Below are 14,750 nucleotides of genomic sequence, written 5' to 3' on the forward strand. Positions count from 1 at the left end.
CGTCTCAGCCTGGAGCAAGAACAAGGCGTGGCGAAGAAGCTCTCAGTGAACCCTCCCTCCCAACTTCCTTTCATTCAGCCTCTCCTTAAAAGGAAAGTTGTAATGATTCACCTTGGAGCAAGAGAGTGAACTGAAAGCTTACCTGGTAAGGATGCACTAACACAGCCTGCTTGGAGACATCTTGGGCAAGAGGTCATCACCAGCCCTAGCACAGGCTTCAATAGAAAAGATGGACCACAGTGGAGAAGCTCCAGCTTCCCTCCAGGGGGCAGTATACATACACCTGTCCTGTACCACTATTGATCCAACTCTTATTGTTGGGATTCTTTACCCTGCACTTCCTTCAAGTCCAGCTTATCTCCTCAAACCCTTTGAAATCTATCTCCCTTTCTAATCATAAAGCCAATCCTGATTGTCTGGACCATATTAGAAGAAGAGTTTGGATTTATACCTTGCCTTTCTCTCAAAGAGGCTTACAAGCTCCTTTCCCTTCCTCTCCCCACAACAGACACCTTGTGAGGTAGGTGGGGCTGAGAGAGTTCAGAGAGAACTGTGACTAGACCAAGGCCACCCAGCCGACTTCATGCATAGCAGCGGGAAAACAAATCCAGTTTGCCAGATAACAGTCCACTGCTCATATGGAGGAGTGGGGAATCAGAGTCCACCGCTCTTCACCGCTACACTATGCTGGCTCTACTTTGGGCTACCAGTGGGCATGTGTGATGTTTGAATAATGTTCAGTTGTGGTGGGGGATTTTTTTTTTACACATAGTAATAAACTATCCCCCTAGCCAAATTTTTCGGATCTCAGAAGCTTAATAGGATAGGTGGGTCCCAGTTAGTACTTAGATGGGAGACTGCCGAGGACATCTAGGGTTGCCAGTCAGAGTCAGGCAATGGCAAACCACCTCTGATTATCTCTTGCCCTGAAAACCCTACAGCAGCACTATAAGTCAGCAAATTTATAAACAGCAAACATATAAACAAACAAACCATAAAGGCCAGGATGAAGAGTTCTGCTTGGTTTACTCCTAGTTACTTGGAGCTCTTGTACTACCTTGGCCAGTGAAGGCTATCTAAATAAATAGGAAGAATCTGATGTCCTGAGCTTAACTTCCACCATCTCCAAACATCTCAGGCTGTGAAGCTGGGAAAGACTTTGGGAAGAGTTTCTGTGTTAGAGAACAGGCAGCAGTGAGCAAGCTGGGCAGACCAGCCATTCAATTCAGCATAGGACCCAGAGTCAAATACCTGTCACCTCTGCTACTCAAAAAAGAGTATGCATCTGACTTGCAAAAGATTACCTTTCTGTTGGACAGCTCCAGTAGTGATGCAAACGATGCAGTCACCAAATTTTTGGATTTGTACATAAAACAGCGCTTTAGGAGCAAATCCTGAACATCAGCCTTCCCTACCTGTACATTTATTTTAGCTTCCCTCTACTTGGTTAAGTGGATCTGTGTATATAATGTTGTTATGCCAATAAAGGTTCCTTGTTGTTGTTGAATTCAGCATAAAGCAGCTTCCAAGATCTATTGCAAAACGTTAGGAAAATAATTCTATCTTCAATGCAGCATGGAGCAAATACCCGCAATAAGGCTGCCTTCACGTAAGACCACCGGCAGCAGCAGAAATCCCAGAGAATTATGAAAGGTTTATTATCAAGCCCTACCTGCCTCTATCTGAGCTGCACTACCAGGTGAACTGAGAATCCCATTCCATCTGGAGCCACCTTTCTTGAACTGTTCTAGTGTATTGCAAGCTCCCTTGGGGAAGCACAGGGCATAGATGTCTTTCTGATTTAAAATACATAGAACTCATGTAGGCTTAGGTCACATGTCTACCTGAACTCTTAATTCTGCTTGCCCCCTCCCTCAGCATCAAAATAATTGCCGCAGAGGGGCCTAACAAACCTTCTCTCTGTGTGCTCGTCTACTCGTGGCAATAATTTGCTTCAGCCTATGCACAGTCACAATGAAGTTTCACTCTCAGAATGAAACTTGTTTCCACTTGCTAAGAGATGATTCCGTCCTTCTGACACTGCCAAAAAAGAAACCACACGAAAAGGCTTTATGACACATTCCTTGTGCTGCTTTGTGGACCATGGTGATGCATCCCAGGTTAGCACAAGGGGAGGGGACGGGTGGGGCTGATAACTCAGCTGCTTCAGTTTGTGAGTGAATTGCTCCACGGGATGACTCACTAATCTTTCTTTCTTAGTGTGGGCAAAATTCTTTAGTCGCTTCTCATTCCGGTGATACACAGCTGGATTCGGAACCTTTCTTCTCAGCCCAAGAAGACTGGGTGGGATGAGCAAGGAGGGGACGCTGGAAGAAAGAAGGCGTTAACGGCGGAGCACGCCCAGACCTTCCCAGAAATTCCAGCTTCGAACACAGATAGCCATCTTCTGTATTCTCAGGGGCTTCACCTTCTCTAGACCATAGGTGTCAAACTCGCAGCCCTCCAGATGTTATGGACTACAGTTCCCATGATGCTGGCAGGGGATTATGGGAACTGTAGTCCATAACATCTGGAGGGCCACGAGTTTGACACCTGTGCTTTAGACTCTGATCCAGAGGCCAGAGATGTATGTTGCCAGACAAGCTTCTCTGTCAACGGGGACCCCCAAACTTAGGCTCCTCTGCATGGGCATTCTTCATGCTGCTTCAATTTCTCTTCACGATTTCTGCATGCATGTTTGTGCCTTTAGTTTTCACTTTATTTGTTTTATTGATGTTTCCCCTGAGACGTTTACCTCAATTTCTTTTCCTGGAAGCCAGTTTTGAGTCCCCCCCCCCCCCCCCGCACAGTGTTTCATTCAGTTTTCTTTGTCCTGACCACTCCCACCCACCTCCAATCCGCTTTCTGGATGACTGGATTGTCGTCATTATCAAACCACGCCCACTTGCTCCCCCCCTCTCCAGCCTGAAGAGGTGTGCTTTCAATTTTGATTTAAAAAAACAACACAACAGCCCTTACATCAATATAAGCAGGCACAAACACACACACACACACAGAGTTTCGGTCTAGCAGGTTCTCTGAATTCCCTACTTTCATTTAGAACAAAAAATAAGTCTCTGCCTTTTTTTCCTTATATCTCTGCAAGAAAAGTGGTTGGGGACTCGTTTTTAAAAAAAGGAAAACTGGTAATTCAGAGAACCTGATAAACCTATCAGTACAATGGTGTATCGATATAACGATAGCTTGTGCCATTTAAAAAAAATTCAGAAGCCTTGGGGTGAGTGTGGGCACGGTGCGGGATGGCTACTTCCAGTGCCGGGGGAAAGTGGCGTCGTTTGAAAGGGGCTGAGCGCTTCATATATACTTCATAAATAGATAGGATGCAGAACTGACCTCTTTTTAGGCTTCCCCCTGCAAAGACCAGCAGGCCTTAACCTTCCGTGGTAGCCAGCTGCAGCCCACTGCCATGGGAATGGTACCCGTTCCCTCCAACAGCTTTGTGTATGTCAGTGGAGGCCTCCTTTCCTCTTCATCCCTGAGCATTTGTTCACTTTCAGTTTTTTAATTGGGCCGTGATCTCAATATATCAATATAAGAATGCACAAAAAATAAAAAGGGGGAGGTGGTCTTGTGACACCACCACTGATGACAGAAAGCCAATTGGCCATGCTGGCGGGGGCTGATGGGAATTGTAGTCATGAATATCTGGAGAGCCGCAGGTTGCAGACCCCTGGTGTAAGGCATGTGTGAAAGAAAATAAACAGACTCCCCAACTGTGAAAATGCAGGGGGACGGCAGACATGCAGAAGGGCTGTGCCCAAAGAGCTGATTCCAATGTCTGTGGACTGACTGCAGAGAAAATCAGAAGTAAGGGGAGTGAGCAGAAAAGCCCCTTGTCAGACTGCAACCACTAATGGAACATTGTGAAGAGGTAGTGGGTATCACAATAAAACAGCTGCCACGGGAAGTCATAACCAATCCCAAAATATCTGCCAAGAGAGCAGAGACTGATGATGAAATTTTGGGACATGATGAGCCAAGCTTCCTCCTATGATGGAGGCAAATGAGTGTTCCTCGTAGGTGCAAAAGGGATGCATTCCCATGTGGAGGGAAACCAAGGTTAGCAATCTAATTTGGGGAAGAAGTGGGCTTCCAGCAACATACAAGCAGGAGCCATGATACCCAGGGGCATTATGTGGGATTTATCAGATTTTTATCCCATCCTTCTTCCAAGTTCAAAGCAGTATTCCCTCATACGTGGTTTTATCCCCCTACTGCACAGGCGTCAAACTCGCAGCCTTCTAGATGTTCATGAACTACAACTCCCATCAGCCCTTGCCAGTATAGCCAATGCTCATGTTGGGAGTGACTGATGGGAACTGTAGTTCATGAAATCTGGAGGGCCGCAAGTTTGAAACCCCTGCCCTACTATAGTCTCACAACAACCTTGCTAAGCAAGCTAGGTTTAGGCAGAGGACTATTTGGCTTATGGACACTAGGCGAACTGCATGGCAGAGCAAGAATTTCAATCCAGGTTTCCATTGTAATCAACAATCCCATTCTCAAGCACAGCGTTGAAGACAGATTTATACATTGTGTGTATATCTCCTTATCAAGCTTTAGACGATTAGCATTCTGATGTGGAATGTCATCCTTAAAACTTGACACCATTTTCCACAGGAGTGAAACTATGGGAAAACTTATTTACTTTCACTTGATCCCAGATTGGTCAGGCCCCACCTGGCACCTCAGGGGACAGCTTGGGCGTTCCAGGGTTATAACATGTGCATGCGCGCACATGCACGCACACACACACACACACACACACAAACAGACATTTCTCCTGAAGGATGTGGTTCTGCTTCAGGGATGGGGCATTTTCCCCAGCAGCAAAACTGCAACCTATTAATTCTTTCCCCAGCTATGAGAACTGCTGTGAGTTGGAATGGGGTGTGAACAGTGGTTCTGTGGCTTGTCACAGGCACCTCTTATGTCTTCATTGTCTCACTGTCCATAGAACTGAGTGTTTTTTTTAAAGGAGACACAGAAATTAAACAAGCTGGAATATGGCCAGTAACAGTAATCCATCACACATGTTTTCATCAATGAAAAAAACTGAATTAATCTGCATTCATTTCCCAATGAACAAATCACAACTGTGCTTTAAAAAGCACCTTTTTCACAATGGTTCAACTGTGTGTATCTGCTTTTTAAAAGGTATTCCTCTTGTAAAGATGGGATATTCCTCCTAATGCATTACAAAGCATACAAGTTGAGTCTGGGTCCTAACCTTGTTTCAGGTCTTAGCACAATTTTCAATTCCGGCATGTACATCGAGCAAGTTGGATTCAGGACCATGATGCACTGAGAGAAAGGGCTTCCATTTTCTCTACACCATTTTCCTAACCTGGAACAGTCCTGGGGAACTTGATCAGGGAAAGTGAGTTTTCCCCAAATAGCACCTCCCTGGGACTGTTTCAGACTGGGGAAATGGCATTGGGGGTCTTAGGATTTGGGCATCTTAGTTGATAGTTCCATGGGAATGTAAACTCAATGCATGGCAGCTGTGAAAAAGGCAAACTCTATGCTGGGGATAATTAGGAAAGGAATTGAGAATAAAACTGCAAAGATTGTCATGCCCTCATATAAAGCCATGGTGCGACCGCACTTGGAGTACTGTGTTCAGTTCTGGTCGCCACATCTCAAAAAGGATATCGAGGAGATAGAAAAATGGCAACGAGGATAATTGAGGGACTAGAGCGCCTTCCTTATGAGGAAAAGCTGCAGCGTTTGGGACTCTTTAGTTTGGAGAGGAGACGTCTGAGGGGGGATAGGATTGAAGTCTATAAAATTATGCATGGGGTAGAAAATGTTGACAGGGAGAAATTTTTCTCTCTTTCTCACAATACTAGAACCAGGGGGCATTCATTGAAAATGCTGGGGGGAAGAATTAGGACTAATAAAAGGAAACACTTCTTCACGCAACGTGTGATTGGTGTTTGGAATATGCTGCCACAGGAGGTGGTGGATGGCCACTTCAACCTGGATAGCAGCTTTAAAAGGGGCTTGGACAGATTTTATGGAGGAGAAGTCGATTTATGGCTACCAATCTCGCATCCTCTTTGATCTGGAGATTGCAAATGCCTGTAACACAGTCCAGGATTAGCTTTCAAAGGGGAGCAACAGCCGCAGAAGGCCATTGCTTTCACATCCTGCAGGTGAGCTCCCAAAGGCACCTGGTGGGCCACTGCGAGTAGCAGAGAGCTGGACTAGATGGACTCTGGTCTGATCCAGCTGGCTTGTTCTTATGTTCTTATGGGGTGGAGGGGGAGGCTGAAGATCCTTCTCCATGCGCACTCTGGTCCTGATCCTAATTGGACACTGCCTGTTCAGGAATTGAGGCACAACCACCATTCATGTGTGACTGTGTTACCTCCTTTGATGCAGTATGAGAGACCCCCACTCAATCTGTATACTCTGTAGTGTGTGAGGAATGGCACATGCAGGGCTATGGGCAGTGTTTGTCAGAACCGGTACTTAAGTTGGTTTGTTTTTTTGTAAATCAGTGCATCTTTCATGGATCAAAAGCTTTTAGTCAACCAATCAAGATGCAGATTGCCGCAGCCTACGTTAGAAATCAATGGCAGAATGAAGCCTAATTATAAGGGATTAAGTTCTCCAAATTCCAATGGGGATTTTCAGTTGTGCTTGCCATGTAGATTTGTAGATTCAATCCCTGGCATCCCGTTTAAAAAGAACCTTTTCAAACCCAAGAAACTCTCTCCCTCCGATTAAACATGCATTTCTGCTGATCATCAAGCTTTTCAGCAAAGCCTTTAAAAAAATCCTATCTGCTTCTCCATTGTTACCTGTCTGTCTCCTAAACCATCCAAAAGACTTACAGGTGATCTAATACAATTGTTCCCTTATCCTGGTTTTGTCTAGCTCATGGTGAGACAGAGGGCAGCTTCATTTGTTCATATGCCAACGCTGGATCCCTGCCAAAGTTGTTTGCAGGGGCTTCCAAAACTAAGAGCACAAAAAGCTACCAGCTAGGTGTAGCTTGCATATTATATGTCACTATTACTCTGCTGATTTAGTGAAACATCTCTCCGGACCTTCCAGAGTCAAATTCTGTGCTAGGAAAACCGAATAGGAAAAGCCAGGGAAAGCTGAATGTATATGAATCATGCAATGCTAAAAGTTGCTTCTGCAGTAGGTTGACAACTAGTTGACAACTAGTCATATGATGAAATTGAATGACACAAGGCACTGATAACTGGATCGCTTAATCAGCCTCCCTTCCGAGATTGCTCCAGACATTACCTCACCCACTTTCCTGTCTGTCTGAGCCATGAGGGCTAGAAACATTTAAAACTCAAATCCAAATGGAAGTCAAGATGCTGATTGCTGCAGCTGAGATCAAACTGAATGCATGTGCAATATACATGCAGACACTCCCCTGCCAAACCTTCAGTATTTTTACCATATTTATACCCGCCTTCTCTCATGTCTCAAGGCAACTTACAATTCCTCAATTAAAACCATGCACAATGCAATTAAACCTCATTCCCCCCCAGCCCATCCCAGAAAACACCCAAAGCGTAAATTTTGTTAAAAGGCTTCATCAATAAAATTGCCTTACAGGGCTTCCCAAAAGCAATTTCTGAAGTCAGTACTTGCACGACTCAGACAGACCACCCCACTAGCTGGGAGCTACTATAGAGAAAGAACATGCTCTAGAGCAGGGGTAGCCAACCTGTGGTGCTCCAGATGTTCATGGACTACAATTTCCAATTGGCCATGCTGGCAGGGGTTGATGGGAATTGTAGTCCATGAACATCTGGAGAACCATAGGTTGGCCATCCCTACTCTAGTGGATGGCAAGCAGGCCCTTTTAAGAAGGTAGTAATCAGAAAGCAGCCGTAAGTACCCCGGATGTATGAGATGAGACAATCCCTCCCGAACTAGGGCTCACGTGTTTTCAATTTTTTGTTTCTCTTGGAGACTGCTAACTTAAAACTGTTAACTGAAAAATCAAATCAAAATAATTCCTTGGTACACAGCCACCAGCTAGGTTTTATGTTTGGATCCTGAGCACCGTCTTCAAATTCCTGTAAGTTCTCAAGGGAGTGTCTTATATCTGAGCAGAGAATCACAGTACACTTAATTATATGCTTGAGCTGTGTCTTTTCATGACAAACACATCTCTTGTGACCCCACCACCAAGAAACATCCACAGGCCACACAAGGAGTCCTGTGCTGGGTCAGTTCTGTTAGTCCAATATTCTTTTCCCGAAAGTGACATGGCAGACGGCTCTTTGTTCATAATTTGTGAACCCCCCCACCCCCACCCCACACAAAAACTCCTGGTATGCTGACTTTGAACATGGAAGTTACATCTATCACAGACAACAATTTTAGGGAATAAATGCATAGGTATTTTTAATTCCAGTGGGACGGCAGTGTGGCAGACTATTAAAGAGGGTAGCAATGACTCAAAGACTAACACAATTTGTTGTAGCATTAGATTTTGTGAGTTGGAGCTCCCTATTTATTTTATTTACTTCATTTCTACTCCATTTTTTGCTCCAATTGGGATGTCATAAAAAGCATTTTGGGGAAGAAGTTCACACCTCTCTCACTCCCAAAATGTTTTCAGGTCTTTTTATTTCTCCCAACCCGTTTTTTTTTTCCAAAAGTCGCTAAACTGGTGATCTTTTCTCCTGAAGATGAGTTAAAGGCGTTTCCTGTTCGCCCTGTGCAAACAGAGCAGGCAGGAAATGTCTTATTTCTCCAGCCTCCTCTCCCCAGCTCTTACTACCACTTTCGCTGCAGTTGCACCTGCTATTTTGGGTGCTGCAGCAGAGATTCTCCCTGAAAGTTTCTTCCGGAGGTTTGCTCTGCTTACAGCTCACCTGATGGCCATTTCACTGTAAAAAGTGGATGACTAAAGTTTGTTTTGCCTAGTAATCTCATGCATGTGTCATTTTTCCTTTTTTGTTGTTGTTTTGAGGGAGCAGTCTGTGAAGCTACGACAACACGATTAGAGAAGCTGCAATATGTGCATGGTTGTGTCATTGTAGCTTTGCAGATAGCTCCCTCAAAACAAAAACAGGAAAAACGACACATGTGTGGGACTGCCAGGCAAAACAACTTTATTCATCTACTTTTTACAGTGAAATGGCCATCAGATGAGCTGAAAGCAGAGGAGACCTCCGTGGGAAGCCTTCAGAGAATCTTTGGTGCAGCACACAAAATGGCGGGCACAACTATGAAACTGACAAGAGTTCCGTCGGGTAGCAGATGGGAAAAAATAACTGTTTTGGCTGGCAACGCTTTTGGCTGGCTGTTTGTGGCTGCCTGTGAGAACCAGAAAAGCCAAAATGGATCTTTTGAAAACGTCTGCAGGACATTTTATTTCTGCTGTGCGGAAAAAGGCCACAAATATTGAATGTTTTACTTGGGTTTCTAATGAAGTAACATTCTCCCTGCCTTCTCTTTTATGTTGTTATTCTACTGTTGTTGTGTTAGCAGTACTTTGAAATTATCTTCCATTTTATTTCCATCTTTATTTTCTCTGTTGAATGCTGCTTAGTTTTTTTAAAAAAAAAAACCTTTTAAAGGTTATAACTTGTATAAAGTAAAACAAATTGACAAAGGGGGTGAGGAAAGGTTTCTTATTTACATAAATGGTAATTGCTCCCATCCTGCCTACCCCTCCCAGTTGTCTTTCCACAATCACACTCTGAACTGCAAGCAATATTTTTCAGCTTATGAAGCACCTCGTCCTATTGCTGTTTAAATAATCCTGCTGCTGTTTGATAATGAGGGAAGGCTTACATTCCCATTCAGCAAGGCAAGCTAGAATGCAAAGCAGCTGGGTGGAGACTTAATACCTGCATTCCAAAAAAAAAAAGTTATATTTAATTGTTATTCCAATAGCAGTGCAAAGGCCCTGATTCCTACTTATCCAAAATATTCCACGGTAGCATTCACTTGGCACTCAGATATATCCAAAATGATACATCAGTGTTACCTGTCGCAGCACGAGAGCAAAGCAGGTTTGGGTTTTTAGGCCTCGTTTGTTCTGATGTGACCTGGTTCCCCCTGGCTAGCCTGATCTCACCAGATCTCACAAGCTAAGATGGGTCAGCCCTGATTAGTACTTGGATGCGAGACCACCTAGGAAGCCCAGGGTTGCTGCGCAGAGGAAGGCAATGACAAACCACCTCTGTTAGTCTCTTGCCTCGAAAATGCCACTGGGTTGCCAAAACTGGCTGCAACATGACAGCCCTTGACACACACACACACACACACACACACATAGATGTAGCCAAGTTTCCTGTTTCAGGGCAACCTTTCCACATTCAACTAGTGTGATGAGGAACTTCCGCCAACTGAACAAGGGCCTTATCGTAGCCCCACTTGAACCAACTGTCACTTACAACACAGGCACCCCGTGCTCTCCAGCTGGTGCACAACGGAAAGAACCATCATGGTGGAATGATGCCTTTCACAAAATCCTCTTTGCTATTCCTATCTTGGATAAGCTTCTGCTGCAAAATTTGAAGATCAGTGTTCAAATACTGGTTGTAGCCCAGGTGGATGCTGGGTGTGTTTAGCAAGCTTCCAGGGGTAATAAGTACATTCTTCTCGGATACTATGTGTGTTGGTTTATGTTTATCTGGCTTTCCGCTTGGCGTCAGGCTCTCTCTGCATGCATGTGAAGAGGAATGGAAGACTATTGAGGCAAGGCCAAGCCAGCAGGGAATGTGGCTCTAACACATCATGCTACATTCCTCTAAAGCTCAACTTGCGTTTGTCACCCCAGCTCTCTCATTTTGCAGTCCAGTCCTGGGGAGAGTCTTATACTGGTTTCTGCCCTGTCATGTGACTCTGAAGGGGCATGACTTCCTCTCAGATGTTTGCAGCTCAGTAGTTGTCAAGTCTGAAAAGGATGAAGATCATGGAGTTAAGAATTCCCCAGCACCACAGCAATCCTTTCCGAAATCTCAGGTGCTGTCTGCCAAAGCAAGTCAAGAACCAGAAGTCTCAAGGACACATATCTGTGCCTTCAAGGTGGGCTACAAAGTCACACGGTACAGTAGGGTGTTGTGGGTTTTCCAGGTTGTATGGCCGTGTTTCAGTAGCATTTTCTCCTGACATTTCGCTTGCATCTGTGGCTGGCATCTTGAAGATTCTTGAAGATGCCAGCCACAGATGCAGGTGATACATCAGGAGAAAATGCTACTGGAACACGGCCATACAACCCAGAAAACCCAACACTCCCTAGTGAGTCTGGCTATGAAAGTCTTCAACAATTTACATGGTACACTATGCAGGATCATACTGTGCGTACACCCCCTTATATATTACATGATACCCTCAATGTTACATTCTAACTGGGGAAGGAAGAGTCACACGTACAGCTGAGTACACAGAAACCAAACAAACATGGAGTAGGATAGGATAAATTTTATTGTTACAAAAGTGAAAGGCATTAATGGATTTCAAACCTTACCAAACGACACTCAAGGAGGCCAGTGGGATCTGGTTTGGTTTTATGTGTAAAGCCTTCTGGCAACTTTCTTGTCATCTGTTCTGCTCCTTAGCCCTCTCCATGAAACATTATTTTCAGTTGGAACAGAAAGGGCAGAGTTCTGAATAGGATCCATTAGATATGTTCTACAAAATAGCATTTTGAGGGAATTGGGGGAAATCTAAAGCAGTCCTATAAACAGATCTTTTTAGCAGTTTAAATGCTGAAAAAGACAAACTTCTAACATACACAAAACCCCAGAGAGTGTGCATCTTCCCTCATAATATAGTCAGTAAAAGCAGCTTGTGTATATTTTTTTAAAGCCAGCATCTTGGCAAAAATCTTGCTTTGCAGGCTGCTGCTGCACACTGATTTGATCTGGCTCCAGCATCCTAGGGCAGGGTGTGGCAACACTATTAAATGTGGCAGGGTTACATACACTGTGCTTTTTTAAAAAAATTAACAGTCTACACATTTGCACCAAGAGAAACTACATTCTGCAAACCAGAATCATGTAAATTGGGCCTATTTCACAATTTATTTTACATAATTTTGCCAGGACATAATACTGCAGGACAATAATGTTGGATCTGGAAAGGGATCACTGGAAATTTAAGTCTGCCAACCTTTCTAGCTTCTCAGTTTCCATTAAGTATTGTGCAAAGTCTTCAGACCTAGAAGGACTAGAAACTTCTCTTTAAAAGAAATGAAAGCTGGCATTTTTGGGAAGTTGCATTTCCCACCCATTACCGCATTCTATATTTCTTCCTTCCTGTGTTCCTACAGAAGTGTGGTGAGCAAACCCATATATAGGCCTGGAAATTAGTTCCCATTCCTAGTTCATCACATGGTACTTAAAACAGATACCAACTTCGACCTAGTGCACAAAGTGGGAACAGCACTGGTGTAAATGCTGCCCTAACAGTGCCCGCTCTGCCATGCCCACAGACACACTGAATCTTGACAACACAAGCGGACAGGATAGGGAAGAGAACAGAAGAAAGAGACAGTCCTAGACTAGCATAGATAACTAAAAACATCTCCTAAGAGCTTCAGAGCTTTGAGACATCTTTGCTGCAGAGTAAGGCTAGATACAACAATTCTCTCCCCGGCCTTGATGTGCTTAGATGCTGGAATCCATTTTCCCAGATCCAGGAGCCGACAAGAAACTCCTGTTATTGCACTCACAGCAGGTGGTTTGTATGGCTTTAAGCTTCAAACCCTACAGGAGGCAGAAGCCTCTCCACTCCAAGCACTGAGGGTTTGAAACAGCTTTTTTCCCTTGTGCATGGTGGCATCTCTCCACCCTCGTTGTGGAAAGGGGAAGAGATGGAGCAATAGAAAAACGAGATAGCCCTGGAGGATAGAGGCACAGGCGGTGGCAATGGCTGTATTTTTCAGAGATTAGCCAGGGCCTCTTGGGATCGCCTTGGGTTTTGCCACGAGGCGCAGAGGGTCCTCAAAAGCTCTTTAGTGCCCTGGACACACTGGATTTTCAAGCAATGGAGGGTGTCGGGATAAAAAAAAAGGAAGAAGAGAAAAGAGGATTAGTTAAGGAGACACCACAGACAGAAAGCAGATGGCAGGTGGAGAACCTGCAGGCAAGCTAGAAAGGAGGAAGTCAGTCTGCAAATCAAGGTAAATCTGGAACAAGTGTTATTCTGACAAGAATCATTCATTATGAAGGCTGTGATGACGTGAAATGTCAGGGGAAAGGGGAAGTGCCAGGTACATCAGAACACCACAGAGAAATTCAAACCAAACCTATCATCTCCTTCCATAACAAATTACTCAACTGTGAGAAACAGTATTAGAAAACTTTCCACTGTCAAGATAGTTGTACTGGACCAAAATACAAAGCTACTGATTACTTCTCCAGTGTATTAATTGTCTTGCATGGCCTACTGTGCAAAATGTATGGAGCAAGGTTTTTTGGACAGAAGGGCGGGAATGGCCCCACAAGGAAGGAGATGCTGGGGAAATAATCAATTGCCTGAAAGTTACAGACATAAACTAGATATGTCAGTCCCTGTATTGCTACCAATTGCTTTCCAAACCCATTAATCCCAATTCGCTTAGCTTTAGCTCTGTTGGTTTCTGCTCCAAGAACAGAAATTGAAAGAGGTTTAATTTGGATCTTCTACCAAGGATGGGGAGTATGTGGGGAAGACCCTGCAAACCATCTGAGGAGTGGCTGAATAACATCTGGCTGAGTTCGTTCCTCCTCTGTTACAGAAACCTAATCCCTGGACATGCCCACAGACACAAGCTAAAAGGCAAAGATCTCTAATCCTTCGTTGTAGCCTGGCAAAATTAAGTCTCACGAAGATCTGTTAGCAGAGGCTGGGAGGAGGGGGCTGGGAGAGGAAAAGACCTACTGTACATCTGGCCTCCCTCCCTGCTACTCCTGCTTGTTGCTGCTTCTCTTCTTGTTGCTGTGCCTTAGTGGTAGAGTATCCACTTGAAATGCAGACGGTCCCAAGTTCAATCCCCAGCATCTCCAGTTAAAGGATCTGGTAGGAGGTGAGGATGGAAGACCTCTGCTGGAGAACCTGGAGAGCTGCTGCCAGTCTGAGCAGACAATATTGACTCTGCTGGATCAAGGGTCTGACTCAGTATACGGCAGCTTCACGTGTTCGTGTGCTATTTGTTTTTTCTTATTTCTGCTTTTTGTACCATAGGCCACCTTTAGGTTCCCAATGGGGAGAAAAGCAGGATATAAACAGACAAGTAATTGGTGGTAGCAACGCAGGACAAAGAGATCCCTCTGTTCAGATATACAGCAGGCACAGCCAACTTCCAGCCATGTCGATCTGTACCACTGAGAATAGGTTTTAAGATGGTACCTTCAAACAACACTGTAAGGTAGGCTGTGAGCACTTTTTGAACTCAGAACTCTGGAGACAGCAATGGTCAGTTATCTCTTCCTCATCGTCGTTTTGATCAGTGGTGGGATCCAAAAATTTTAGTAACAGGTTCCCATGGTGGTGGGATTCAAGCCGTGGCGTAGCACCAATGGGGCTGGGCGGGGCACGATGGGGGTGTGGCCGGGCATTCCTGGGTGGGGCTGTGGCAAAGACGCAGCCGCTGCGTCGGTCCTTGGGTGGGAAATGAATGCATGCAGGCACAGGCTGCCACACACGCCGGTGGTAGCTAGACTGCTTCAAGTTCTGCGCGCTATTGCTGAGAGGAGGGGCGTAACTAAGACAAAAATCACGTGGCAAAATCACCAATTAGTAACCTCCTC

General features: G+C 44.8%; 1 protein-coding gene across 1 annotated transcript in view; it reads right to left on the reverse strand.

Moving 5' to 3' along the window:
* Nucleotides 1-11,424: 11,424 nt before the first annotated feature.
* Nucleotides 11,425-14,750, reverse strand: part of ZDHHC18 (zinc finger DHHC-type palmitoyltransferase 18) — a 37,372-nt gene continuing 34,046 nt past the window's right edge. Inside the window, 1 exon segment of the mRNA XM_048502106.1 lies at nucleotides 11,425-12,990. Within this exon segment, the coding sequence (XP_048358063.1) occupies nucleotides 12,901-12,990 (90 nt within the window). The 3' untranslated portion in view covers nucleotides 11,425-12,900.

Source organism: Sphaerodactylus townsendi, linkage group LG06 (genome assembly GCF_021028975.2).
Source record: "Sphaerodactylus townsendi isolate TG3544 linkage group LG06, MPM_Stown_v2.3, whole genome shotgun sequence".
NCBI lineage: Eukaryota > Metazoa > Chordata > Lepidosauria > Squamata > Sphaerodactylidae > Sphaerodactylus > Sphaerodactylus townsendi.